The following is a 26,707-nucleotide window of genomic DNA, read 5'->3' as shown; positions in this document are numbered from 1 at the left end:
GTTAAAAGTGCTACCACTCTCTTCCGGATCCGTTGGGCCCCATTGAAAAAGCTACGCTCTACTTATCGCATATACGCACCGTGGTTTTGCTTTGTATTTTGCACGCCCAAAAAAGGGGGAAAGAAAATAAATAAGTACAACTTCGCATGAAAAGAAGTGGAACCGGTGGTGGAGAAAGTGAACCTCGTTTCGGCCGGTTGCCGAGTAACTTTTTCTCCCCGTTTATCGGCTTCCCTTCCGAGCTTCCGAGGCGAGCGGGGTTTGCAAGATTCAACAGAAGCGCAACGGGCAATGGAGCGTAACCCATTCCGAACGGCCCCGAAGAAACGGGTAACCCGGAAACTCACTCAAAAGGCCGATGGTGGTGTTGGCCGCAAACTTCAACCGGCCCCGTCGGCCGGTCGGTGACGATGTGCTTCGAACTGATAAAAATACGGGCCACGGTTGGCTGAAAAGGATCCCGGGAAAAAGCTCCATCACAAAACTCGAACCCCCGACGGACTTCCGGCGCATCAACACAGTTGATCGCCATCGCAACAACAGCGCGACCTCGCCGGAAGTATGTGCCGGGATAATGTGGACCCACAAGAAATGGCTTTCTTCGGTGGGTGTGCCCTTATCCGATCCGATGGTGGGTATTGTGCAAGTTTTTGGCCCACACACACGCACGCCGAGCTCCGAACTGGGGGTCCTCTGGAGTTCCGAAGCACTTCACACCGGGCCGTAAAATATGTCGCCCCAGAAACCCCGCTCCGAAAGTGTTGATACCGTACAAAACCCCAATGTCAGCCAACTTCGGTGTGACATCTCCAACACAGAGCGGGAGGGAGACTCCGGAAATGTAGATGCCGTCTTCAGGCGTCGGAGGCGCGGTGCGATGTTGTGGCCACCATTGGCATGCAGCTGCCACCGGGTCGTACGTGCCCGGGTGTGGTGTCTCCGACGAGACCTCAACAAGAGCGCTGCCAAACGAAGAAGTCGCCAGTCGTCGCGTTCGCTAATTTCGCTCGGAACGGATGCCCAACTAGGATTGCAGCCCGGATTAGCCGGAGGACACGCCTTCGTGGCGGGCAAACTTTTGACCCGTTCGCCCGGTTTGCAGCGGAGCGGGAATCGGGAGCAAACGGAGGCAAGTCGAAGTCGAAGTTTTGATACGAAGGCGAAGGGTACTTGCGTGATTGTGAACCGGCCGAACGGCGGCAGCTTCTTCGAGCTCGAGATGATGATTTCAAAAGCCACCGCAACAGCCGTACGGTGGTATGTGTGCCGTTGTTTGGCGAAGATGGCACCGGACACAGCACAGCACAGCACTCCCCGGGATAGCTTCATCACGAATGGTCGCCGGCCTCGGTGAAAGGGATATTGCACAATGCACCCGTCGGCGGCATGTGTCTGTCGTCGTCAGGCATCCTTCCGAGAGCGGGGCGATAAAAGCGAACACTCCGGCGATGTGCACTGTCCTTTTCCGATGGAAAAGAACGGAGTGATGAACCCACCTCCCCCCCGGACGCAGCAATATCGGGAGGCTCCGGAAAGTTGATATCTAGATCACTTTCGTACTCCAGCGTTGAAGGCTGTTGGAGTAACCGGTGTAACGATGTACTTCCGAGAGGTTGAGTATTATTGGTGGCTTGGTTGGAGTTATTTTAAAAGGTTTTCAGGCTTTCATAACGATTAAAGTTCGCTTTTTGAACCGAAGTACGCCAATTTCCAATGTGTAGTAATGGGTACTAAACAGACCAAGCGATAGCTTTCAAGAGTTTACTAGGTTGCTCAATAAGTTTTGTGGTTCAATAGCAGAAGGCGCTTCTAGCTAGCCCAAATTTATTTTGTTATGTTGGTACACGCTTTATATGAACGTATGTTAAGTTTCCTTTCAATCTGTCAATTCGTCATTTAGCATCGACGTGTCACAGTATTTTCTTACAATGGAAAAAATTAAGTATCGTGCAGTGAGTGAATTTGTGTGTTTGGAAAGATTAGAACAAAAGAAATATAATGACTAATAAGGACTCTTCGCCTTCAATGGGCTGAATTTAAATGTGGTCGTACAAGCCTTGAAGACGATCCTCGTCAAGGACGTCCAAAAACAATAGCAACATTTGAAATCGTGGGAAAATACAGGATATCGTATTGGAAAATCATCAAGTGACTGAAAGGTATTTCGTTGATGCCCTATGCAGCTCATTGGGCAATATAAGCAATATTCAGTCAAAATATTGCTATATTATATTGCTAATTATATTGCTAATTATTATTATTATTATTATTATTATTATTTATTAGAATCATCCTACGGGCCAGCAGGCTTAATAGGAGAATATATAAAATAAGGTACAAATTTCGCTTAAAACTAAACATACTTGGACGTCACAGATTGTAGAATCACAAATCAGACGCAAACGCAACCGAACGAATATGCTGACGAAACACGCTTACAGATTGGTCAAAGTCGTAACAATGGTACACCTGATTGAACCGGGTTGACATGAAGTTTAAAGGGCTAAACTGCCCGAATTTGGTCGCCTGCGTTGGCACAGTCAGAAACGAGTAATTCCTTAGAGCTCTCGACGGCGCAGAAATGTTGAGTAATGAGAGAAGCACCGGAGAGTCAATGTTGTGACTGATGAGGCTAGCCACGAAACAACATTGAGCGATGGCCCGCCTATCATCGAGCCTCTCAAGGCCAAGGAGGAGGCAACGCGTACGATATGGTGGGAGTTGCCCTGACGCGCACCAATTAACTTTCCTTAAGGCAAATCTGGTAAACTTTTTCTGAATACGCTCGATTCGCTCACTCCAGCAGGCAGAGAACGGACACCAGACAACACTTGAATATTCGACAGTAGACCTAACTATACTGCAGTACAGTGCCTTAATACATAGGATATCATGGAAACCGTTAGCGATTTTGAATAGCAGTCCTAGCTGCCTATTGGCCTGCGCAATGACGTGCTCGTAGTGTTCTATGAAGCTAAGTTTGTCGTCGAGTAGGATTCCCAGATCCCGAACACAGCTAGTGCGCTCAATTAATGCCCCGCGGATGCTGTATGCGTGCAGTAGAGGTATATTGCTGTATTGGGTTTTCTGAAAGCTGTGTGCACGATGAGTGCAGAATTCGCTAACGATGGAGCAAAAACACATTCGAATGCAACTTTCTCGGCAACATTTCTCACTTCGCAGATTCTCACTTCAGAGATGGCATTCATAAGTTAGAATCACGTTGAAACAAGTGCATCAATACATTTGTTCACGGAGACCATACTAAATAGTAAAGTGCATTTCAAACTAATAATAAAGTGCATTTGCTTTCATAACCATTAAAATTCGCATTTTGATCCGAAGTACGGATCGCCAATGTGTAGTAATGCGTACTAAACCGACCAAGCGATAGTTTTCAAGAGTTTGAGTGTTCTGTAAAATAACGATCGGACGATATTGCCTTGTTCCAAGGGTTTGTTCATTTATCCATGAAGAGCTCCTCAAAATGGGTGCACTCCAACTCGCTTTATTTGTACTATTCCAATATTTCCTCCTTCATCTATCGGTGAACTGTAACTGCACTCCGAACGCACTGTGGGCCAAGGGTTTTACCCGGAACCGGAAAGCATAGTTTCAGTTCCTGCGAAACTGTGCGATGCGTTGCAAACCAAACCAATGCCGACGCCACGCTTGGGCACGTAGCGAACAGGAAAGCGCAGTAATACCGCCTCTCATTACTATTCGGTTTGAAGCTTAGAAACTTTCCGAACCTAACGCATGGCCGATGACACACCGAGCTGACGTGGGGCGGCTCCCCACACCCTGGGTTCGTTGCGGTTCGTGCTCATCGACACCCCGACATCGGATCGGGATTTGAATGGTGCCCAGAATTCTTCGCCCGAAAGCATAGCCGCACCGGATCCGGTTGCAATTCGATGTGAGGGTGTCCTGGAATGACTAAACTTTTGCAACATGAAACGCAAACTTCCTCATGAAGCGAAACAAAAAAGCGCAACACAACGAAGTGGAATGCAAGCCAATCTCTCTCTCGCTCTCTCTGACCGATGCTCCCCATGACTCAGTGTGTGTGTGTGTTTGCTTTGGTACCGGATGCGGAGCCTGCGAAAAGATCAACTTCAATCAATGGGCTTAAGAGTGCCAGCGGATGGCTCCAGAGACATCAATTCAACTTTTCCGAGAATAAATTGTTCGAGATGTGAGCAAAACTTTCACCTACCTGGCTCTATGGCACCCGTGCACCTTTCGGACGTGATTTAACACCACTTCGGCACTTCGGCAGGATGAGCTGGTGCTGAAAAAACCGATTGTTTTGTTAACTATTTGCCATGTAAATCTCGGGAGTAGGAGCAGAACCCTCCTACGGGAATTAGAATTTGGCCAAACTTTGTGCTTCATCCTAGCTCCTCAGGCGATGCATAGTGGAAACGATGCAAGCCGCTCCAATGTACTCTTGTGTAAAGATGCGCTACTTTCGATTCACGAACCAGTCGGAAAGGTCTGGATTTTTGGGATGGTCCTGAACACTCTTCTTCGAGTAGCCCTAAGCTACTCGAAGCTATATACTCCGTGAGCTTTTACTGGATAGCCTGCAGATGGGTACGTGAGTTGCTGGTTGCGACCGACGAAGTGGAAAGTTTTTGGAACCAAATGAATTTTTATTTTGTCAGGGACACTTTCTTCAATCTCTCTCATATTCGAAAAAGTACTAGACGCTTCGTTTCTTCAGTTCTTTCGCGCGCTTCAAATACCTTCCAGCGATTGATATCCTCGAGTGTCGGTGCCGATATCGATTCGGTCCCGGTCCTTAACGCTTTCTTCTTTGCTGATTCATTGTCAAGTATCAGCCATTGATTTTCAGGGGACCGAGAAATGGAAAGATTCAAAATTAGATCCGTGAAGGCATTGGAAGTTCTAATCCCAAGAAGACGGATGACTATGAGAAAGGTTTGTTCAAAGTGTAACAAACCGGAATTTTTACGTCGATATGTGACAATGGACAATATCGATGGATCCCTTCACTCCGGAAACAAAACGATCGTCATCTGAGTGAAGTGCCTGTTGAACCTCGACTAAACGCCCGAAAGCAGCAATCAATTGGCTGGAAAGGTTATGGGTTCAATGTGCGTGGTGTTATATTCATCGTCTATCTTGAGAAGGGAAATCAACATCAACAGAGAATATTATGTAGCGTGATGGAGATGACGATGATGAATAAAGCCAATTTTTAGCACAAAAAAACTGTTTTATTTCTTAAGCTCGTGACATTTCAGCCCATGTGTTATGACACACTGCCAATACAACCATTCCCCGAGCACAAGTGTCTCCATCGAGTTACCACTGCAATTAAATGTCACATAAGCTCCTTCCCGTACACAAGAATAACTGCCTCAGAGTGAAAACATGAGCCAAGGCTTATGATTTAATGGTTTAAGTTTAAAGTTATCTCCTTTTACTGGGTTTGGAGGTGAAGCAATAAACGGCACATTAAAGCGGCCCCACCGTGAATTTCGGGTCCAGGATCCAGAACAAAGCTCGCCATTTGTCGCCGGGAGCGAGTGCGACCCTGGCGACCGGCGTATAATGTATGCTAATTTAAAAAGGGGTTCACTTCGAACCGCAAACTACTGCCAGCTGCGTCGTAAATTATCACTCCCCCCTCTCTCTCTCTCTTTCTCTCTCCTGCAGTGCTATCCAACAAAGTCGCAACCATCGTCCCAACAGCTGCCGACGCCAGCGCCGGTGGTGGGCACGGCGGGAGCGTCCTCCGGTAAATCGGGCGCCTCGTACCGGGCGGACTACGAGCTGTCCGGGTCGTACGTGTCGCTCGAGTGCCCGTCGCCCCCGGGACCTCCGACCTGCGGGCCGGAAGGTCGCCGCGGTGATCCACAGGCCCGGCTGGCGAACTACCTGCGCACGCTGTACGCCGAACTGGCGGCCAAGGAGCCGGTGCTGCCGTCCTGGGTGCACCCGCTCGCTCCGGGGGCCCTCTGCCCGGCCCGCCTCGAGCCCGAGCTCCGGCTGCACATCCATTCGCACGGCCTGAACGAGTCGATCGGCGTCGACCAGATCCTGACGCCGGTGCAAACCAAAGACGGACCCTTCCTGGAGGCTCCGCGGCGCGTCCTGATCGAGTGCCCGCCGTGGGCGACGCGCAGTGCACTAGCGTTGCGTCTACTGAACGGCTGGAGCCGCGAACCACCGTGGCCACCACGCGGCCAACCGGTTGCACTGGCCCTGTTCGTGCCGCTCGCCGAGCTCGGCAAGGGCACGACGCTCGCCAACTTCATCGCCAAAGAGCTGCTTCCGCGTGGTCCTCCGAACCCGTTCGCCAGCGGCTTCGGGGGCTTCAGCGCCGCCTGGGCCTCGCTCGAGTCGCTCAAGGGCAAGCTGCTGATCGTGCTGGACGGGTACGATGTACAGTGCAAGTCGCGCAAAGCCAAAACCCTCCCGAAGGACGTGGTGGATCTGCTCGAGGGTCGCCTTTTCCCCGAGGCGCGTGTCGTGCTGGTCAGCGTGACGTCGTCCTGCGCCGAGCTGCTTCCGCTGATGCAACGTCACATCACCCTCGAGGGACTGGTTTGGGGTCGCTCGGTGTCACTGCTGGGCGGCGGGCAATGGGGAGCCCCAACCCGTCTCATCGACACCGTGCAATCGTGCCGCGCGCTGCGAAACGTGGCCCGGACCACGCTCGGGTGTCTGGCGATCGCCGCGCTCTATGAGTCGTCGACCGGAGTGCTGCCCACAGACGAGTTGGAGGTGATGGCCGCCGTGTTCCAGTGTGTGGCGGCCAACGCCACGCACACGCAGCTCACCGAGCTGGGCCGATTGGCGCTCTTCTGTCTGAAAACCAAGCGCTCCACCGTGACATCGGCCGAGCTGAAGATGTACTGTTCGTCGCCCGACTCCAGCATCGCCGGCTGCCTGGACCGGGCCCCGCTTTTCGGGCGCTCAGCACGCCGCAAGTCCACCGCCGACTACTGCTACACCATCATCTGCCCCGGGTTGGCCGAGTTCCTGGCCGCGAACTACATCGTATCGCTCGCCAATCGGCCCGGCTTGCTGGCGGCCGAGATCGCGGGCCTAGCGGTGGGTGACGAGGTCGAACCGGAGATCCTGAAGGTGTTGAACTTCGCGATGGCCCTCCTCGGGGCCCGGGCACACCTGCTGCTGTCGAAGCTGACGCCGCTCTGGCTCAGCCCGCAGACCATCTTCTCACTGGCGCTGGCCGGCGGCGAAACGGAGGCGAACCTGACGGCGCTCTGCGAAATGCTCGGCATCTCCAAGTCACCCCCGGTGCCGCCGCTCGAGGCGAAGCCGGTTTGGGTGTCGATCAAATCGACGCTGGCGGAACTGCAGGGCTGGGGGCTGGCGTTCAAAAGCCCAACCTGCACGCTCAAGAACCTGGAGCTGGTGTACCAGCTGGAGAAGAACCTGCTGCTCGAGTCGCGCAACGTGATGGACATCTTCCTGGATGCACTCTCGAAGAACGAGAGCGTCACGACGCTCCGCATCACGTCGCTGATCGAGAACGAGATCCGCGACTCGGACATCAACTATCTGGCGGCCTGCATCTCGAAGGCGCTGCTCAAACCACGGCTCGAGAGCTTCGAGCTCGTGCTGACGCTCCTGGAGGAGGATCCGCCGATCCTGAAGCTCCAATCGGTCGTGACGGCCCTCTGCCGGACGATGCCACGGCAGCCGAAGCTCAGCAATCTGTCGCTCGACCTTGGCCTCTGCACCTCGCAGCTTGTCCAGATTTGTGCCACCCTTGAGAAGTGTCCGCACGTGACGCGCCTTTCGCTGCCGCACTTGCGCTGCGAACGAGGTGCGGTGGGAGCGCTGGCGGCACTGCTGGCTGTCCGGCCGCTGTCGTACCTGGGCTTGCCATCGAGCTGGGGCGCCCGCGATGATCCTCCGTCTTCGAGTGGCGTCAGTATGGGCTCGGGATCGGGCAGTAGCAGCGGAAACTCGGGGCTCATCAAGCAATCCTCGCTGACGGCGGCCCCGTCACCTCGGTCCTACCCGGCCGGCATCTTCTCGTCGCTCCCACGTGGTGTCCTGAATTCGACCAACAATCTGGGCCGCTCGGCGACGCTCCCGCGCCAGCCGATGGACGGTCCGCCGGATAAGCGCAGCACGGATTCGGTCATCTCGCGCACCTGGTACCCGACGCCGGCCTGCGACGGCGGACCGCACAACTCCGGCACGCTCCACGAGCTGCTGCTGGCGGCCCGCGACACCTACTCGCGGCTCCACGGGCTCGACCTGAGCAAGGCGCAGCTGTCGCTCGAGGACTCGATGTGCCTCGGTGAGACGGTGCGCGTCTCGACGACGCTGCACGCGATCAAGCTGGAGGGTGCGTCGCGCCTGAGCGAGATCCTGCCCACGGTGCTCGGAGCCAGCGAGTCGCCCTGTCTGCAAATGCTGAGCCTCGGGTCGCCCCGGATCGCGCTCGAGGACGCGGCCGTCGGCATGTCGGCCCGGGCCTTGGGCAGCTGCATCACCCTGCGGCTGCTCAGCCTTGACGGGTGGAGCTTCCGGATAGAGAACATCGGGACGCTCGCGTCCGTGCGTGGCTTCCTCTCGCTCACGACCGTACGCGAGCTGGGCCTCAACAACTGTCGCTTCAACATGCCCATGTTCCGGAGCGATGTCCCGGTTCAGTCCGGTGCCTACGAGTGCCGATCGGTCGTCAACCTCAAGCTGGCCGGTGCACAGGTAACTTCGGGGATCATCGGGGTGTCTTTATGGTTTCACGTGACTGATGGTCGCTCCGTTTTCCCTCACACAGATCATCTTCTCCGATCACCTGTCGATGAAGGGCCCTCACATGCTGCCGTACTTGGTCGGATTCGTGAACCTGCGCGAGCTGGACCTCTCGGCACCGTCGCGGACCGGATTCGGCAGCACTTCGGCTTCGACGCCGCTCATAATCTCCGACAAGGACATGGTGGGCTTCTTCCACACCCTCAACGGCCACTTCAGGTACGTAGCTCGTTGCCCCTCCCCGGGTGTCCATAGACCCACTAACCGCGCCCTCCACTCCCAGCAGCCACTTGAACACGCTGAAGATGTGCAACTGGATCATCCACCTGGACGAGGCGGCCAAAACGCTGAAGTCGGTCGCGAAGCTGCTCAAATCGAGCCCGCTCAGCCACCTGAAGCTGGACAACGTGGTCGCGATGGATCGGCCGAAAAAGCAGCGTATCGAGCCGCAGGTGATGCACGTCTTCCTGGCCAACCTGCCGCTGCTGCGGTGGTTCGGCATCACGCTGCACGGCATGAACGAGGAGCAGATTATCGGCCTCGGAAGTCACTGTGCTGATATGCGCGGCATGGAGATCGACGTGCGGTAAGTGTTGATTCTATTTCTCTCGCCAAAAAGGTCCGGCCGGACTAAGCAACGTCCGGTTCCTCGCGCACTCTCCCACGCAAGTCTCCCAATCGTCCAGCACTAAAATTGATGGATATAAATTAATAGAAAGCGAGCAATTTAGCAAAACGATAGCGTTTAGTACAAAGATTACGAATTTAAGCAGAAAAATTTGACCATGTCGAGTCGAGTCGAGTCGAGACTTCGGGAGCGAACGATACATCAAGCGACGAACCCCGGTTTGGATGTGACGCTTCCAGATCACGGGTAGCAGCCAACTAAACTCGATAATGCGGCTTGCCTCGCCTATCTTGCTCTCACGGAAATAGATCGTTGTGGGGTATAAGTAGTCAAGAATCCTCTACATGCATTAATAGGAGAAGCGGCCATTTCGAGGTAAAGTGTCTACAAAGACGATGAAATAGGTTTGCGTTAAGGGTCCAGCGAAGTCGATACGTACTCGTTCAAAGGGTTGTGTTCCCGGGCAACGGGTGCTTCCGGTTCTCAGTTCCGGTTTGTATGACCACTGACCACCAGAATCACTGCATTGGTGCAGCGTCGCTGTCACGCTGCTGGACGACCAAGGACAAGATGCTGAAAGCTGGTTTGGACAGTTTGAAACTCAATCGAGAAGATAAAGGCTTTTTACGGATGTTATTATAAAATATTCCTATTTGGTTGACTTTTTTGGAGAAATATGTAAAAAAAAAGAAAAACGGAAAAAGACACGCAAAACTTACGTTCAACCTCCGTTAGACTGTCAAGCGCAGCGAAGTAAGAGTTAGAATCGCGGCGGATAGACTCTTTTTGATACAAACATTCAACGATGGGTCAGAAAGGGGTGCCACATGTGTGTCTCCATCAGATAGCCCTTGACGGCGACATCATCTGCGCCTTCGCAGGCTGAAACTGTGAAACTTTACTCCACGCAAGTCACAAGTACGTGCGGAAATCCATCTGCATGGGAAACCACTTTGCATCTTCAATAGATTCCTCGCCCTCGCCGAAACACGTGCACTTGATTCCGATATTCAATTTTCACCCATCGTCTCTACCCCTACCCGCAGGCTGTCCGATTCGACGATCGAAAACGCACGGCTGATGACGAGCAACCTCGGCATGGACGGAAAGTTCGACATTCGCGTCTCCACGTTTGGCACCTCGAACAGCATACTGATCCACATCGAGAAAACTTCGACGAAAAGCTTGTCCCGCAAATAATAACCGAAATGCGCCCGGAACGGCCCCAGATAGACACCAATGGCAACACCAACGACTGCCCTGTGTCCTGCGTGTGTGTGTTTGTGTGTCCGGAACGAATTCCAAAAGGATTTGCGAAGGATTAACGAACGAAAGCGAGCGAATCGATCGAAGCGGCCAAAGTATTACACGCATTACACAGTGCCACACCGGGGGCTGAGCCCCACCACCACCACGACCGGGCATGGGGCGTGATGGGCACCTCCGCCCAAAACGTTGTAGGCAATATTTGCACAACGACACGACGAATTCTCTCTGTCTCGGTCTCTCTTACTCTTGCACCTAGGTAAGCATTTTTACTTCCGGCCGCGGCCCGGAAGCTGCTCTTATACTCTACCTTCTAAAAATGGATGCTTCAGGAAGCGTCACCCCACAAGGTATCGATTTGAGGGCAAACCTTGAAGCGACGGTTGCTGGAGCAACGCAAACGGCGACGTAAAGTACAAACGTGATTAGGCGTCGGTGTGCCCTGAGCCTCTTTCGGCCTACCTAGAGCCGTTTCCCGGAAGCTCCCGTAATGCAACGGTCTGTCACCGATGAGATTGGACATCTTAAGGCGCGGTGTTAGCCTTTCTGAGCACTAACGTCACCACGTCTTTGCTCGACGATAAGAAGCAAAATGCCCGCCATTCTGTGTTTCTTTTCGCTCGCATTCTTGGCTCCCGACGCTCCTCAAAAGCCCTGTCATTTTCAAAGGTGACTCGATGGTTTATGATAACTTTACTAATCTATCACAACACAGATGCGTATGGGGTTCACGCCCAGAAACCGTTTCATATCTACAACTCGTGCGTGTGCCCCACGTTTGTTGAACACCGTTACAGGATGATTGTGGCGAAGAACAATGTTAGTAGAACAAAAAAAAATACACAATCGTTATGCTGCCACACAAAGAAAGAGAGGAAAATGGGAATATGATCCACAAGCCAAAAGAGTATTTAAAAATATCATCAGAAGGGCTTTAAAAATTCGTGAAGCTACGCAATGTTCCTCTCTTTCTCGCACACTCTATATGTCTCTTTCTATGTAACCCACACACACCCGAATGCACACACAAATGTACTACTAGTAAGCTACTGTTCCCCCCGATCTAGCAGGCATCGCTGCCTACGGTTGTACTAACAGCGAGTACTAAACGTTGTGTCTCCACAAATCTACGGTTTCCACGCTGCTCTTCTCGCCACCGCCACCGCCACTGAGGAAAATATATCTTAGAAAACCAGCCCCGACTTTCTCTGTTATGTAAAAAGCATAGAAAACAAAAGAATAACCCTTCCCTCGACGGAAGAATCCACACCCAAGACGTACCGAAAATGTTATGATGAAAAGTTGTGTACCGTAGAAAGAAGACAATATTCGCGTGCCCGCCCGCCCGCGTGTGCGCTCGTTTTGATGGAGCAGTAGGCGAGCTCGACCGTTTCCGTTTTTTGCTTCCATTTTATACAAACTTAGTCGACCAAACGTTGGGCCGATTGACAAACTAAAAGCTTTGGGGAACGGGATCGACCGGTGTTGATGGCCGCGTATTGTTGTTGTAAGCCAGCCAATGGGCACGGGGACACGTTGGATGGATCCCGTTCGACGAGGGCAGAGTTTAAAACAAATCAGACCGGCGGACGTGTATACATATTTGTGGCTTGTTGCTTTTTTGGTACGGAAGAATCTCCCTTTTTATTCCGCGCACCACACGCGCAAGGCGGCGCAGTTTTAAACTATATAGATAGGCTTGAGAAAACAAAACAAAAAACCAACCGGAAACTGTACATGCTTCCGCCGCCGCCGCGACGGCGTGATGATGATGTTTGTTCGTACTTGATCGTGTGTGTTTTCACAGTAGTCGCGAAACGAAGTAACTGTTAATAAGATGAGGCCCCTCCTCGTGGCCCCCCGTTTGATAAACTACCTACGAGAGTACGGCACCATAATTCCGCACTACGGCAGAGAGTGAATAGAAAAAAAACAGTCAAATGGCCACCATTCGTTCCAATGTTTCGCGCGGGATTGGGAACTTTAGACAGAGAGAGATTTCGGTTCGGTCGGTCGGTCTCGCGGAGGGCCGTGGCACGATTTCAAGAAAGGATAAGAAGGCTCAAACCGAAACCCCGGTCACACTGGGCGCATCCCAATGGTCGTTGTATTTTAGGGAAGTCGTATTTTAAGAGATCGTAGAAAGTATTCTAAACTGAGCGCGTCCGCGTTCTGCGCGGCCAGCAGACTCCGACTCCGCGCGAGTGTTAGGTTATTTGTAAATGTAATCGCATCAGTTCCGATCAGGCGGGGTGTTTGATATTTATTAGTGCGTGCTGCTGTTGTAATGGAATGTTATGTACATCTGTCCGTTCCGCGGTCTGCGTGCGGTGAGACGGAACGGATCGCGTTTGCTTTCGAGTTGTATTTACAATAAATTGTGGATCCTTATCATTAGAGGCTAAAGACGGGCAGCAGAAGGGCGCTGAGTCGCGTGTTTGATTACGTAAGATAAGAGATTATGACAATATAATTTACGTACAAACGTGTTTCGCACCGCCGTCGTTTACAGAATGAGTCTCATCGGTTCCGATCATGATTTGTGGGAAAAATTTGTTAGGCGAGCGATATACAGTATATATATATGATGCATTAATGTATTTTGTCTGGAATGACGTAAAACTTTGAACATATTTAGAACATTACAAAGAAAATGATGCCCCAAAAACATGGTCGTGGTCGTCGTAGTTGGTTGTTGGCGATTGTGCCAGGGCACGACACGGTTCGACCGGAATGTTATCACTAGTGTTGAGCGAAGGAGAGCATAGACGCAAATGAAATCGTATCAAATTTAGGGATAAAAACGAATGAACAACCACAAATTGTAATCTCACACGGCCGGCCGCACTGGTCAGGTGGCCGAGAACACAAAAAGCCCGGCTCAAAAGGTGTAAAGCGAAGGAGTAAATTGATTGGCTCACAAATCAACCGCTCTGCAAGCAGAATCTAGATGTTTTAAGGATAAAATTAAATAAAACTATACTGAACCCAGATAAGCAAATGAGTTTGGGGCCCCTCCCAATGTCGACCGTCGAGAAATGAGTGTGTTAATATTATGATATTGCCAAAAAAGAATGTAAAGAGCAAGCCTATCGCGATGACTATATACACCGGGGCCGCCGCTGCTTCTTTCGTTGACCCACATTATCCATGAAAGTTGAAATAATCATCCTCCGGTGGTAGTTGCACCGTTGCAGCTCGAGTGGCGCATATACAAGCAAATCCCCAGAAGAAAAAAAACGATTACCGAAACCCAAAAGGAAGAGAAACCGTACACTAAAAGTGTCGAAAGCCCCGTAAGTGTCGAAGACTAATAAAGGCCACAAAATGAAACAACTTATGAAACGATGATGATGACGCCACACGGTTGACCGCGCTCACTTGATCTTGGCCCAATGATGGTTCCCACCAAAACGGGAGATTAGGATGTTTGGAAGTGGATGCTTCAGTGCCGCCAAGGTGTAACCTAAGACAACAACAAAAACAACATGAACAAGAATAAAATTGTAATGTTACCGAAGCTTGTCTTCTGTGTCATATCCGGCGCTTATTATCCGAAGGCATTTTCCATTGAGCGTGTACCGATTTATTTCGTAAACCTTAGCAACATTCCGTTTACACAATTCGCCTGAAAACGTCCAGGTTCTCTTGGTCCAGGAACAGCAAGTTGAACACATCGTTGTAGAACTCCGGATAATATTCGCACGCCCGCTGGCAGTCCGGTATGAAGTTGACCTCCAGCAGCTTCGGTTGCATCCTTGTCCCGGCCTCGGTCCACTCGAGCATCAGATCGACCGCATAGAGGGCGCGCGACTGCTCGCAGGCTCCAAGGCCGCACGGTGGCCCTACCTGGGTCGCCCCAAGCAACATCTCCTTCAGCATGGTGCCGATATCCGCCTCGATCTGCTCCCAGCCGTGCTTCGGGTACTGTACGGCCCAGTTGTCCCGAAACTCGGCACACTTCATGTGCCGCAGCGTGTACTCGGCGGTGTAGTTCATCACCGTAAAGTGTTTCTCGTAGTCATCGAAATCGTCCAGCTGGAACGGTTTGTTGGCGAACCGCAGGAAGAAGTTGGTGTACACGTAGGCACACAGCTGGTCGACGCTCTTCACCAGCAGCACGTACCGCACGTCGAACTTGACGGCCGCCTCGAGCTCTGGCCGCTCGAACAGCACCGGGTGCTCGATGTACTTTTGCGCAATCTTTGGACCAGTTTGCTGAAGGCGCATGATCTGCGTCAAGTTGTCGGTAATGTGCGTATCGAGCGTCCGGGCCAAATTCCACGGTTTCACGATCCAGTGGTTGTCCATTCCGCGCTGCGCCCGGTTCTGGAAGTAACTGGCAAACGCGACCAGTTCCGTTTGTAGATTGTACGTCACCGGTAGCCACCGTGGGCTCGGGTTGGCCAGTGCATCGTCACTTTTGCGGTCGCCGGCCATTCTCCGGCACACGACGCTCAAGAGGTCTTTGATGGTCAACACGTTTTCGAACGGGAACTGATTGACGAACGTGTTCGGTCGCGATTCGCTCAGCTCGCGGTACCCCTTGAAGTGGGTCGTCATCCAGAGAATGTCCGCTTCGGACGGATCGCTGACCATCTCGTACGCTGGGTCGGTCAGATACTGGGTCACCAGCTCGTACTGTGAGTACACTTTGAGCGGTCGGTTCGCATCGATAAGCGGTGGCGGGATGTCTGGGCTCGGGAGCGTCTCCGCCACGTGACCGGCAGCAAAGTACTCCTCCGGAGGTTCCGTTTGACTAAAGTCTTCCTTCACGAAGGAAGTGTAACGCCACGGCAGTAGCAGGGCCTCGCGTTCCTGTGAGCCGATTGGCACACCTTCCACGAAATCACGGTAAAGATTGTCGCCCTCCGCAATGTCCTCGATGGGGAACAGCAAGCTGTACGTGACGCCCTCGGGAATGTGCATAAATGGCACGATGCGACAGTTGAACGAATCTTCCAAGTGTAAGACCGCACTCCCCACCTCGTCCATCACGTACCAGATCGGCATCCGGTTCTCGACCGACAAACCATCGGCACTGACCGAGTACGGGTGGCACCAGCGCCACATGTTCTGCAGAATGCGCGGAATGTACGCGATCGGCGGTACTTCGTCGTCGTCCTCCTGCAGGCCCATCATAACCGCTAGCCGGCTCACCAGTGCCGGATGATCGTGGAGCAACTGGCGCGCATTGTCCGTTCGGAACGTCCACGCATGATCGATCAGATAGATCTCCGTCGGATCGTCCGCTTTGATGCCACTTTCTTTGGACACTCGCAACAAGCACACGGGATCCTCCGGTGACCGTGTCTCGTCACCGTAGTCGACGAAAAGAAGTGAAAACGCACAATTGGCATCAAAGACTTGCCCCACAAGCTTACGGTACAGGGTAGGCCAAAATAGCTCCGGAACACCAGAGGACAGGAGTTGCGGTTTATGGGCCTCTACAAACGCATCGTAATCCATGGTTTGGTACCAGAAACGAGCACTAGTTGCACGAATCGAAACAAGAAACAACGTGCTGCGTGTGACGAAGTAAACAAACCGGCGGCACGGTTGACATTTCAAAGGTACCAGCCAAGGTCGCTAGATGCGTGAGCTAACCAAGGTTTAGAGTGCGAAGGCACCCTCGGGGCGTTTTGTTCCAAGATCACAGTTGGCGGCACCAGATCGTTTTCCTTCGGATGAAGTGACAAAAGTGCGTACGACAGTTGGTTTACTCTACGACAGAGAATAACTTAGCAGGTTCCATTAAATTTATTCGATATCAATAAATACGTGTTCCTTACAGCAACAGTAACTTCCACTACCTACGGAGAATGAACGAATAAATTATTAACGCTAAACAGTAACACTAAAACGTTCACCACACAGCTGTGGATAAATACTGGCAGTTGAAAAATGCAAAACGGAAAATGGTGTGTGGCGCACACACCACGACCACCTTCGGCTCCGCGGCGAACGTATAACGTAACGGATGCATTTATGCCGGGCATAATTTAAAAACAAAACAAATAATCCTACAACCGAACGACGGTACTTCGCACAACAGAAGCACTTCCGAGTAACGCATACGGCTCTGGCAACACGAAGTACGGTACGATTACATTGATGTCATGTCACATGGCTCTCTTAAAATGCTACAAATGCTTGATTAGGTTCGTATGCATGTTTTGTTAAGCTTTCGGCTACGTTTATCCTACGAGTTCGTTATTTGATTTCGATTCCGCTAAGATGACCACAATGTTCCTACGACAATTACTTTCCGCCTATGATCTAGTGTTTTTTTAGTTTCCTCTTTCATTTTCAGGTACACCGGTAGCTAAGAGAATGGTTTAGTCGGATCTTCACGCTCTTCTGTCTCTGCCCGTACTCGTCGTCGTGCCGATCCTGTGTCGTGCTGTCGTGGATCCCTCTACGAACCCTCTGCTCCACTCTTTCTTTCTGTTCGCGTTTCTCTTGTTATATTTCTGCTAAAATGATTCATAAATTACTTACCACTTACCGGGAATAGAGTATTTCCGTTTTTCTCCCGAACAGCACCTCCCTTATCGTACCATGTGGATGCGCTTCGCGTGCATCACCAGGTAGCGCTTTTGCTTGGTGCTGAACCCGCACAGCGGACACTGGTACGGTTCCGTCGTCACGTGCGTCAGTTTGTGCTTCTGCAGACACTCGTTCGTGTTGAACTTCTTGCTACACTGGCCACAAGAAAAGCTGCGCTCATCCAGATGGATCAGCTCGTGGCTGACCAAGTGATTCCGGAAGCGGAACTTTTTGTCGCAAAACCGACAGCTAAACTGCAGCTTGTCGTCGTGTACCCGCGAGTGGTTGTACAGGGCCACGTTCGTCTTGAAGCGCTTGGCACACACGTTACAGCTAAAGTTGCGCTCCCGCGAGTGCACGTTGGCAATGTGGTTGTTCAGCAGCCGCCGATTACCGAACTTTTTCTCACAGAAGCTGCAGTCGAAGTTTTTGATGTTCAGATGCACCTGATTCACGTGGTACGAGTAGGCGCTCCGGTTGGCGAGCGTCTTTTCGCAGATGTAACAGTACAGCTTGCGAGAATCCAGTCCCTTCAGCTCGCCCACCGTCACTTCCTCTTTCTCGTCGTTTTCCTTATTGGTGCTTCCTTCACCCGACTTTAGCTCCGTCGTTTGCTGGCTTCCTTCCGCTTCCTCTAGCTCACCGTCGGGCTCTTCGTCGCCGGCGGCCGAGCCCGAATCGGCACTGGCTCCTCCCTCCGGTTCGCTACCTCCCGACGGTACCGGAAGCACCAAACTCAGTGCGTGCATTGTCATGTGCTCTATGAGCTTCGCGCGGTCCAGATAGTTGTCGCACTGCTCGCAATGAAATATCTGATCCCAATGCTGATCCTTCATGTGATCTACCAGAACCGTTTGCGAGGCGAATCGATGAACCCGAGCGGTCGGATCGGACTTACAGAACGTGCAATCTACAGGTTTCGGTCGTAACGGAGTTTTTTTGCTGAAACAATAACAAAAACGGCCATGCAACGGACTTTCCAACGAAATGTTTGCCGAACTTACCTTTTCTTTGCATCCGGCTGTTCTGATTGCGATAAGGACTTCTCCGGTGTTGACGTGTTCTTCTCCGGTGTGTCACTCTCTTCGGCCACCGATTCGGGTGTACTAGGTTTTTCCGCTTCTGTGGGCTCTGCAGCGGAAACCGTGGCCTCGTGTTGCACTTCTTCACACGACTTCAGAACAGTGATGAACCTTTGCTCCATTGAACGGCATTTCTCGAACAGATCGTGCCACTTCGTGATGATGTCCTTGCAGCAGAAGCAAATCTTTGTCGGTAGTCGATCGTTCTCGGCGATATCTATGCTCAGGTGTTTCGCAATCTTTCCCCGCAGGTCGCTCTGGTAGCGCGAGTGCACCGACGTGAGCGTTTCTTCCGATTTGCCACAGATACGGCAGATTGTTTTAAAATCGATCGCAACCATTTTGGATTCGTTTGCCCCAGTCCGCGAATTGCGACAGACGGTGCTGCGCGCCGTATCCATTTCGCTGCCCCTGGAGCGCACCAGGTGCCGTGTTACGGGGTCACACTTGAAATCGGTCCGGATTTTACATTTCTTCTACAAAGTGGTGCCACTTTCTCACAGCATTTCTTTCTTTTGTTCCTTTTCGTTTGATTTGTTTTCCTTGTTTTTGATACTAGCGCGAATCAAAAGTTATCTTTTCAACACCAAATCACGATGACACTCAACCGTTGGTTTACATGCGAAGATCGAAAAGTTTTCTCTCGGGCGTGTAACGAGTTGGAGACAAAAGATAAAGCAGAATTTGCTTCCCGCGGCACAGAAAGCACCCAAATGACACGACAATGCTAATGACAGCATGATTCTGGAGTAGCACTTGGTACTATAAACAGCCGAACCACGAGAACCGATTCAACATTACTGTACCGATTCGCATTTAAACCTAAAATTACCTAAACTTACATTTACAGCTGCAAATTGTTAAACTCCACACTAGTTCTGTAGTTTTCTTTCCAAAATAACCCTACCTAAGTCCATTTTAAGAGAATATTCGGGTATAAACAAACCAGTTTATCGTGCTCTCCTATCGCGGAACGCACCATTAGGCAGTCTGCTGTCAAAGCTAGTGACAAATGTTTTGCTTTTGCCGTCAACGCGTTCACTATTGGTTTTCGGTGGAATTTGGTTCATGTTTTAAGCATAAATTTCGATCTCAATAGTGTAGAAAATAATGGTAAGTAGAAGGGTTGAAACTGGTGCTCTCCTTGTTCGAGAAAATGTGCAAACTCCGGGCTACGTATTGCGTGATTGCTTGGTTTTACAACCGCCGCATCGAGCTCTAGTGACGTCACCAGCAGTCGACAGAAAGCCCTGTGCAAACAGAGGCGCCTTTATCGGAGAAAACTGTTTTATCAGACATGGTTTTTTGTTCCACATTAGCTGCAATTTATGCTACTGTTTAGCCGCCAAGGCAAATTGCGGCTGCAGAAATGGTACGTCGCGCACTCGGACAAGGTAAAGAAGAAGATTACCCGGGAGCTGATCACAACCATCCTGTCCCGGAAGCCGAAGATGTGCTCGTTCTTGGAATGGAAAGACTGCACTATCGTCTACAAAAGGTACGAATCGTGAGCTTCCGAATGGATGTGACCTAAAAGCTCATGTTTCTCTATTGGCAAATGCTTCAGATACGCCAGCCTGTACTTTTGCTGTGCGATCGAACAAAACGATAACGAGCTGCTAACCCTGGAGGTGATTCACAGATACGTGGAACTGTTGGATAAATACTTCGGGAGTGTAAGTCATACAGTTTGAACCGCCTTCATACGCGAACAACTGAATTGTTCTTTTGCTTCGGCAAATTGCAGGTTTGTGAGCTGGACATAATCTTCAATTTCGAAAAGGCTTACTTCATACTGGACGAGCTGCTCGTGGGAGGCGAGATACAGGAAACGTCCAAAAAGAATGTCCTCAAGGCGATAGCTGCCCAAGACGTGTTACAAGAGGTCAGTACACCAGATGATTCTTACGATATATAATGCCTCATAATGCCAGAACGTAAAAACGATACCATCGGATAGACTCTTGCCAACACCATCTCACCCAAGGCCGCTACAAAACACAAAACAAAGCAACAGAACGCCCTTTTTACATTCCATCATATTGCTATCAGATATCAGCCTCCACACACATCCAGACACACAGACACTCACACACATGCATACGCTACGCCAGCTCCGGTGCGAGTGCGCCGAAACTCGTGAAATAATCATAAGCAGTTGTCGTTTCGCTTTTTCTTTTTGGCAGTTCGATCATACAGATCCTCATCGCCACAATGCGCTACGAGTTGCTTAGATGTGTGTTTGTATTTTGTTTATATAGTCCCACCAAAAACAAAGATTCGAAAACAGTAACACGTGCTGTGCTTCGTGTTTGTCGGTTGCGTTACGATGCTCTAGACTTAAGTTTCATTACCTTTTACCTAGCTAGCGTTTAGAAACCTGTGAATGTGCTATTATTTTTATTCATTTATTTTAGTTAGTTTTTTACCGTGTTATGTTAAAACTGTTACTTTGTCCTTCTTCTGTTGTTTTGTTCTATTGAAAGATTGAGTGCTGTGCGTTAGCAAATTATGAACTTCTTGCCGAATACCAAAAATTGCATCTTTTCTCGTGGCCTCTGTTTTGTTTTGTATTGTATAATGCGCGCTACATAATTTAAGATGAAACCGGCTCGTGTCGGAGCCCGACACTCTAGTGTAGGAAAGCAGTGCATTGAAGTGTTGGGATGCTGTTGGTAGAGAGCCAATAGGGAAGTAAGGCACTATTCGCGCATCCCAACATCCCGATCCGTGGTAAACGGCTTAGTTTAGAGAAGTGGAGCAAGGTCTTTGTCCAACCAACAGTGCCTGTCTAGTGTAGTAGCAAATGCTTAACCATTTCAACTGAACGATCTTTAGTGTTACGAAGCGCTGCATCCCATCCGTAGCTATTTGTCGTACCTCAATGTTCCCTGTTTAACTATAAAAAAGAAAATCCTCTTGCATCCCTCTTTAGTCTCTGTTTCCGCGTATCGAACGGCAGTCTTGCTCGTGTCTGCTGTCTGGAGAAGGTGCATGTACCGGAATGCGCTACTAATACATTAATGGGTGGGCTAGTGTTGATTTTTGTAGCTATCATATGTTGCCCTAGTTTCTGTATTTTCAACTGTTCTCTATGTTGTAGGTTGTTATAATCACTAAATCGCAACGGCGGAATTTCTAAAGCGTATGGCACGTCTATTCCCTCTTTATAACCTCTGAATGCGCTAGTAAAAAAGTTTTTACGTGTCGCCACAAATAATCATTGGGGTATGCGTTGATTTGTCGCGAACGATGCCGACGCGAGACGCGGTTTACGAAAAAGCTTACCCGCTTACGGGCCCACTCATGGCCTGTTTTGATGGACGAAATGACTGCTTCTTCATTGCTTTAGACAGCCAGTACTGATGATACAACGCTCGGTCGGTAGTTCAAACAGTATTTCAACCTTTTCTCTTTCTCTCTTTTTCTCTTTTTCTCTCTTTTCTCCTGTTTTCCATCTTCACTTTCCGATCTATTGTTTGACACTGTCCTGCGCCCACTTCCGACGGTTGTTGTGAGTGTGAATCAATTGGAATGCCACTGGGCACCCCATTGGCAACAAATGGCACTTAATTCAATGTGGCAAACGAAATGAATCACACCAAATACCGCTTGCTGTTTGGTGATAGGATTTAAACGAGACACTAAACTGATAATCAGGCGTACACGATGTGTAGGTAGCATTTTTGTAGCGTAGCATCCGGTTGACACTAGCAGCTTGTTTCGTTCTTTGGTTTCTGATTGAGCTCTGGTTACGTTTCGCATCAGCTTACTACGATGGTGATGTCGTTGCCATGCTATTTTAGTTTGAAACAAACTCCCAGTACGTAGTGTGCCTGTGCCCAAGCGCGCCATGGCGTAACATTTTTAGCTTGTTTCGAATCCGAAGACTCTCCCAAATCGTTGATTGATTATAGCGCGAACTCTTCGCCATTCCTTGGCGCAAATGGTTTCAACTTCTGTTTTCTGTTCTATTCCTTTCGCTTTCTTCGCCGCATCCTGCCAACGCACACGTGCAGCAAAAGGAACTGGAGTGCTAGTGCACACGAAGCAACTTGTGCACCACTATCTCTATCTCTCTCTCTCCATTTCTTGCTGCCCTACCACGCAACCTTCTTGTCCTGCTATGAACATAATCGGTCACCGAAATTCTCTGCAAGCGCGCTTGAACCGAGGAATTGGGGCTAATCGTAGGCGATGCTTATTTGAACGCCTGTCGATGGGTGTGTGGTGTCCGTCCGGTAGCCGGATGTCGCAGCAAGCAAAGGCAAACAGCGCTGTAAATATATATATCAATGCCATCGGTTTGGATACACTTTGTCCCGTACTATACTTGTTTGATTCGTATTCTCGAGTTATGGTTCATTCTGGTTTTTGTTTTTCGAAGTTATTACTTTTCAAAATTCGCTCAGTTGTAAAGCATCGCTTCGATACATTATTTGGTTTGTTGCGCTCAACTTTTACCGCTTACATGTATTTCGGCAAAAGGGAACATACTCCTATCGGGTTACTGGGTGGATGCTCGTGTCGAGCAAGTTTTGGTGCTTTCATGCGTTTCTGTTACGATCACTCTCTGGTCTGCGATCTTTCAGTGAAACACCACAAATTCAACACTTTTACCAACTCCGTTTTGCAGGTTTTAGATGATGATGATTATTTTTTAGTGTACTAAGTACCCAAGACACTCGACCCCAGACACACACGCACACACAGCAGAGACATGCCAAAAGAACGCTTTTCACACCAAACAAACACCCTTCGAGCGAGAGGATTTACTTTTTTATACTTTCATCCGTGGCGCCAGTTCATTGGAAGCGCACTGGTAACACGTTAGTAAAAAAATAGCTTACCGAAAGTCGGGGATTCCATTCGAACGAGGCGAGCTGTGCGCTCTTCGCAGGGCGTACGTAATCAAAAGTCGGCGATGGTTTTTAATAAATTAAGCAAAACCGCTGCAACAGCTGCGAGCAAAACAAACTACAGGACAAGCAAACAATAGTCATTTATCACGAAGAAGTACTGCAGCCAACAATAACACATGTAACCAAACCTCTCTTAATCTTACATCTTAAAACACTTCATTCTTAGGACTAAATATATACTGAACACACAACATGCTCTTATTTCTTTTTCTTCTGATTTCTCTTCACTACCGATACGACCACCACTTCTGTAATTGGGGGGAAATTAGACTTGGGATTGAAATCTTCTATTGGTCCTTTTGGTCGCACAAGTTAGTGTAGTTTTGATCTCTTTCGCCGATGCATCGAAGGTTTTCTGTTTATCCTTTCCAGTTTAGTCGTTTCCTTTCGGCCCCTGTTTACGACATATTTTTTCTACGTTCAAATTAAATTGAAATTGAAGTTCCAGTTATATACCGATTGCATGAACATTGCACGAACGTTCGTAGAAGTGCACACCGTTTCTTTGTCCGTTAATAGTAATTTAGACAGATCCTTCTTCCTCGATTTAACTGTGTCGTACACCGTTGGCGCCTTGTGTGAAGCATCCGCTGTCTGGCTGTATTATTCACATATCTCGCTATCGCAAACGTATCGGTGGGTAACAGGTTTGCATAAAATATTTCTAGGTTGTAAATATTCTGCTCCTTCTACTCCCTTTAACAGTAGTGCTACGGGAAGTAGTGTTCCTCGTGGGCCCAGTGGTGCGTAGCTTTTAAGGCATGATCAGTGGATTTGCGTGTCGATGGGGGACCACTAACAACGGACCGCAACAAACAACTTTAACATTAGGTCGGTGAAGTGGTGAACCTCCACAGTGTGCCCCATTGGTTTGTGTGCGTGTGTACGTGGTGACCACTTGCTGCTCTTCTTCTCGCTCTCTCTCTCTCTCTCTCTATTTCGCTCCCTCTTAACTGTCGTTGAACCCAATCGACCAACAAACAGTAACACACATACCCTTCGCCCTGTGGCATGCTTTCAAACCTGGCCCATCCTGGACTCCGTGGCGGTTCGGGCATGGGGGTACACTAATTCGTCGAGGATACGCGATGGCTATGTAAATACGCGCGCTACAAATGATTAAACTACTGAAAGTCCCTTTCTTTCCACATCTTCGGTGCGGCCATTGCCCATCCAACCCTTGCCCAGAACCTACCAAACCAAAAATAAAACCGCAAAAATCTGCAATTCCCGTGTGTACATTGTATTTTTGTTTTGCCTAGGACGAAGCCGCGGACGGAGCCCTAAGAGATATTGGACTGCTCTGAGCACACGATCCAGCGACGAACCTCCTCTGCCTCCCCCCGAAATCCTAATCCTTCTTTCCAACCAGAATGGACCAAACACAATATCCCACAATGCACCGCGTTAGGTAGACTAATCCCGCTGATTTGGACAGCAACCGTTGGGAGGGCCGTTATGGCCCCCCGACAATTGCGCCGTTGTACTATTTCGTGAAGAAGCTGGCGAAGCTTATTTAGTTGATTCCTTTCCCGCCGGAGATGGGTGTAGACTAGTGTACGTAAGGAACGTAAGTTCTACAATAAAGTTACCGGAGAACTGTACGGTTCTCTTATTGATGCCATACCGATTCCGACCGATTTGTTGCGCGGTCAGCTTTTTTTACATTGTCCCGCGTAGAGCGATTCAGCTTCCCCATACTAACAGCCTAGTGTAAAGCTATAGTATCAGTGCCAAAAAGTATTTCGCGTGCAACACGTGGAAAGACAGTCGAGCGGAAAGAAGGATTCACCCGACTATCGATCTGTCCCTAGGGAGAAACGCCATAACGCAATCGTTTAGTATCACGCGCTCTCTCTCTCTCTGTCTCTCTGTGTCTCTACGCAACTGTACCATGGATTTGGTTGGCCACTCGGTTTTATCCCCGATCCCCATGAACTTTTCTTCTCATCAACGCTCCGCTGCGCTGATACGCGCTTTCTTCTGCTCCTTCGAGTTCTTTCTAATCGCAACAAATCAAATCCAAGTCCCAAGCTAGCCCAAAACAAGCAACCGACAAGGTACGTAATGTGTGTCTGTGTTTCGTGTGTGTTTATGTGTGTGTGAACGTGTCCATTGTTAACATGTTTGCGTGCGCAGTTTCCGTGTTTTGCGTTTGTTGTTTAACTCTCCATGCGCGCGACTTTTAAGCCAAGATCAAACCTAACACACCGTAATGTGCATCGTTGCTAGCTGTTGCCTGACTATTCACCTATCCACTTATATATTAACACAGCAGCTGCCATTAGTTCGTTAGCAAAACGGCACACCTTCTCTGTTGTAGTAGTTCTGTTCTTAGTTCCGTTAACCCACGGTCCTGTTGGCCACGTCGCGCGTACTAAACTCAACAAACGGACGGGGCGCTGTCCGTTTGTTTCACCGGCTTTAAAGAATGTTGCCTCTTTTTGACTAGTAACTACTCCTTCTTCACACTAGATCCTGCACCGCACGCGCCCGTTTTTTTAAGGATTGCAATTTTAAAGAATAATTTTCTTTTTCTGTTTTACATTACTCATAACAATACTTACGTCCTTTCTTTTCAATAGAATGTTTTCTATGCTACAACAGTTAATACAAAGTTTTGCCAATACTCTCCTGAATACATGAAAAAGGCACCATCGGAGGAACAGTCCTTTCGAAGAAGACCAATACTTTTAGCTCGAAACAATTTGCTCTTTCCTTTCTGTGCCCACACTGCGGCCATGCTGTACTGACCACTCTATTTCTCTCTCTTAGGACGAAACTCCGCAAGGATTCTTCGAAGATCATGGCCTCGGATAGGCGGCAGCCAGTGACGGCGGCACGGGACGATGGCTTGCGGCTCATTCCTAATCGCTTTGGAAGGATTTTGTTGCGATTTTGAACCCAAGCTGTTTGAAAAGCATCATTTCTTTGGTTCGCTTTCGCTTCCTAATTGTGTGCAGTATTTGAAGCCAATCGAATTTAGAGTGCATATCAATTTGCTAGGACGACAACATTGGCACAGTGCCTTTTATCTTAGGTTTTACTACTTTTTTGTTTGTTTCGGAATTCGATCACTATTTATCCTTTTCACTTACACACCATCACTGGACAGCAGGACCGTCGGTGGAAACTGGAAATGTGTTGCACCCCGAATCCGACGCGCTTGTGGCTACTAGGGAAGCGTGCGTGAGAAACTCGTGTACGAAATCCACTTTGTACTTAATCTGTAAGATAGTTCGCCAACATTTCCATCAGCCCGTACCGATCGCCTTCCTTCGAGCATGTTGCACTTCGGTGTCTTTACGTTTTTCTCGGAGCGATTCGTACGGGCGTACTATATGGGTGTTTGAATCACCTCAGCATGATCAAAGAAGCGACCTACATCGACGTGTAGCATTTATTTAGTGTAAAGTATCTTCACGATAAAAGTGTTAGCTCGTATTCCTGATAAACTTATTGAAAACTAACAAACGAAATGATTTCTAATA

At 49.6% G+C, this 26,707-nt stretch overlaps 4 protein-coding genes across 9 annotated transcripts in view; 2 read left to right on the top strand and 2 right to left on the bottom strand.

The window, feature by feature from the left end:
- LOC128274183 (uncharacterized) overlaps positions 1-10,597 on the top strand; it is a 48,205-nt gene extending 37,608 nt beyond the window's left edge. The window contains exons 4-7 of the mRNA XM_053012291.1: positions 5,689-8,721; positions 8,795-8,988; positions 9,056-9,355; positions 10,444-10,597. Of these exons, the coding sequence (XP_052868251.1) occupies positions 5,689-8,721; positions 8,795-8,988; positions 9,056-9,355; positions 10,444-10,597 (3,681 nt within the window). The remainder of the gene's footprint in view (positions 1-5,688; positions 8,722-8,794; positions 8,989-9,055; positions 9,356-10,443) is intronic.
- A 3,681-nt stretch (positions 10,598-14,278) lies between these two features.
- On the bottom strand, positions 14,279-16,132 carry LOC128273264 (tubulin--tyrosine ligase-like protein 12). The gene has a single exon (XM_053011200.1). The coding sequence runs from the start codon at positions 16,130-16,132 to the stop codon at positions 14,279-14,281; it is 1,854 nt and encodes a 617-aa protein (XP_052867160.1).
- Positions 16,133-16,523: 391 nt separating this feature from the next.
- LOC128272762 (zinc finger protein OZF-like) lies at positions 16,524-18,804 on the bottom strand. The gene is made up of 2 exons (XM_053010631.1): positions 18,217-18,804; positions 16,524-18,154 (listed from the first exon to the last, which is right to left on the bottom strand). Exons 1-2 carry the CDS (start codon positions 18,693-18,695, stop codon positions 17,215-17,217), a joined length of 1,419 nt encoding a protein of 472 aa, XP_052866591.1. The 5' UTR covers positions 18,696-18,804; the 3' UTR covers positions 16,524-17,214.
- A 496-nt stretch (positions 18,805-19,300) lies between these two features.
- LOC128275355 (AP-1 complex subunit sigma-2) lies at positions 19,301-26,706 on the top strand. Of its 6 annotated transcripts, none has more exons than XM_053013828.1 (6): positions 19,301-19,407; positions 19,614-19,792; positions 19,862-19,970; positions 20,042-20,179; positions 24,479-25,276; positions 25,992-26,706. In XM_053013828.1, the coding sequence occupies exons 1-5, from the start codon at positions 19,405-19,407 to the stop codon at positions 24,521-24,523; spliced, it is 474 nt and encodes a 157-aa protein (XP_052869788.1). In that variant the 5' UTR covers positions 19,301-19,404; the 3' UTR covers positions 24,524-25,276; positions 25,992-26,706. The 6 variants fall into 6 exon arrangements, with proteins under 6 accessions (XP_052869788.1, XP_052869792.1, XP_052869791.1 ...); XM_053013832.1 differs by lacking the exon at positions 24,479-25,276 and adding an exon at positions 22,314-22,573; XM_053013831.1 differs by lacking the exon at positions 24,479-25,276 and adding an exon at positions 21,924-21,967 and having other exon boundaries at positions 25,992-26,039.
- Position 26,707: the final 1 nt, after the last annotated feature.

This window comes from Anopheles cruzii, chromosome 3, assembly GCF_943734635.1.
Source record: "Anopheles cruzii chromosome 3, idAnoCruzAS_RS32_06, whole genome shotgun sequence".
Taxonomy (NCBI): Eukaryota; Metazoa; Arthropoda; class Insecta; order Diptera; family Culicidae; genus Anopheles; species Anopheles cruzii.
The sequence above is the reverse complement of the archived record's forward strand: the minus strand, read 5'-3'. Positions and strand labels throughout refer to the sequence as shown.

What these genes read in the sequence shown, in the direction of transcription:
- LOC128273264 (XM_053011200.1), bottom strand. Translation starts at nt 16,132, where the DNA reads ATGGATTACGATGCGTTTGTAGAGGCCCATAAACCGCAACTCCTGTCC.
- LOC128272762 (XM_053010631.1), bottom strand. Translation starts at nt 18,695, where the DNA reads ATGGATACGGCGCGCAGCACCGTCTGTCGCAATTCGCGGACTGGGGCA. An exon ending in CAGCCGGATGCAAAGAAAAG is followed by an intron (nt 18,155 to 18,216) that starts GTAAGTTCGGCA and finishes TTATTGTTTCAG; the next exon opens with CAAAAAAACTCCGTTACGAC.
- LOC128275355 (XM_053013827.1), top strand. An exon ending in TGCACTATCGTCTACAAAAG is followed by an intron (nt 19,793 to 19,861) that starts GTACGAATCGTG and finishes CAAATGCTTCAG; the next exon opens with ATACGCCAGCCTGTACTTTT. An exon ending in TGGATAAATACTTCGGGAGT is followed by an intron (nt 19,971 to 20,041) that starts GTAAGTCATACA and finishes GGCAAATTGCAG; the next exon opens with GTTTGTGAGCTGGACATAAT.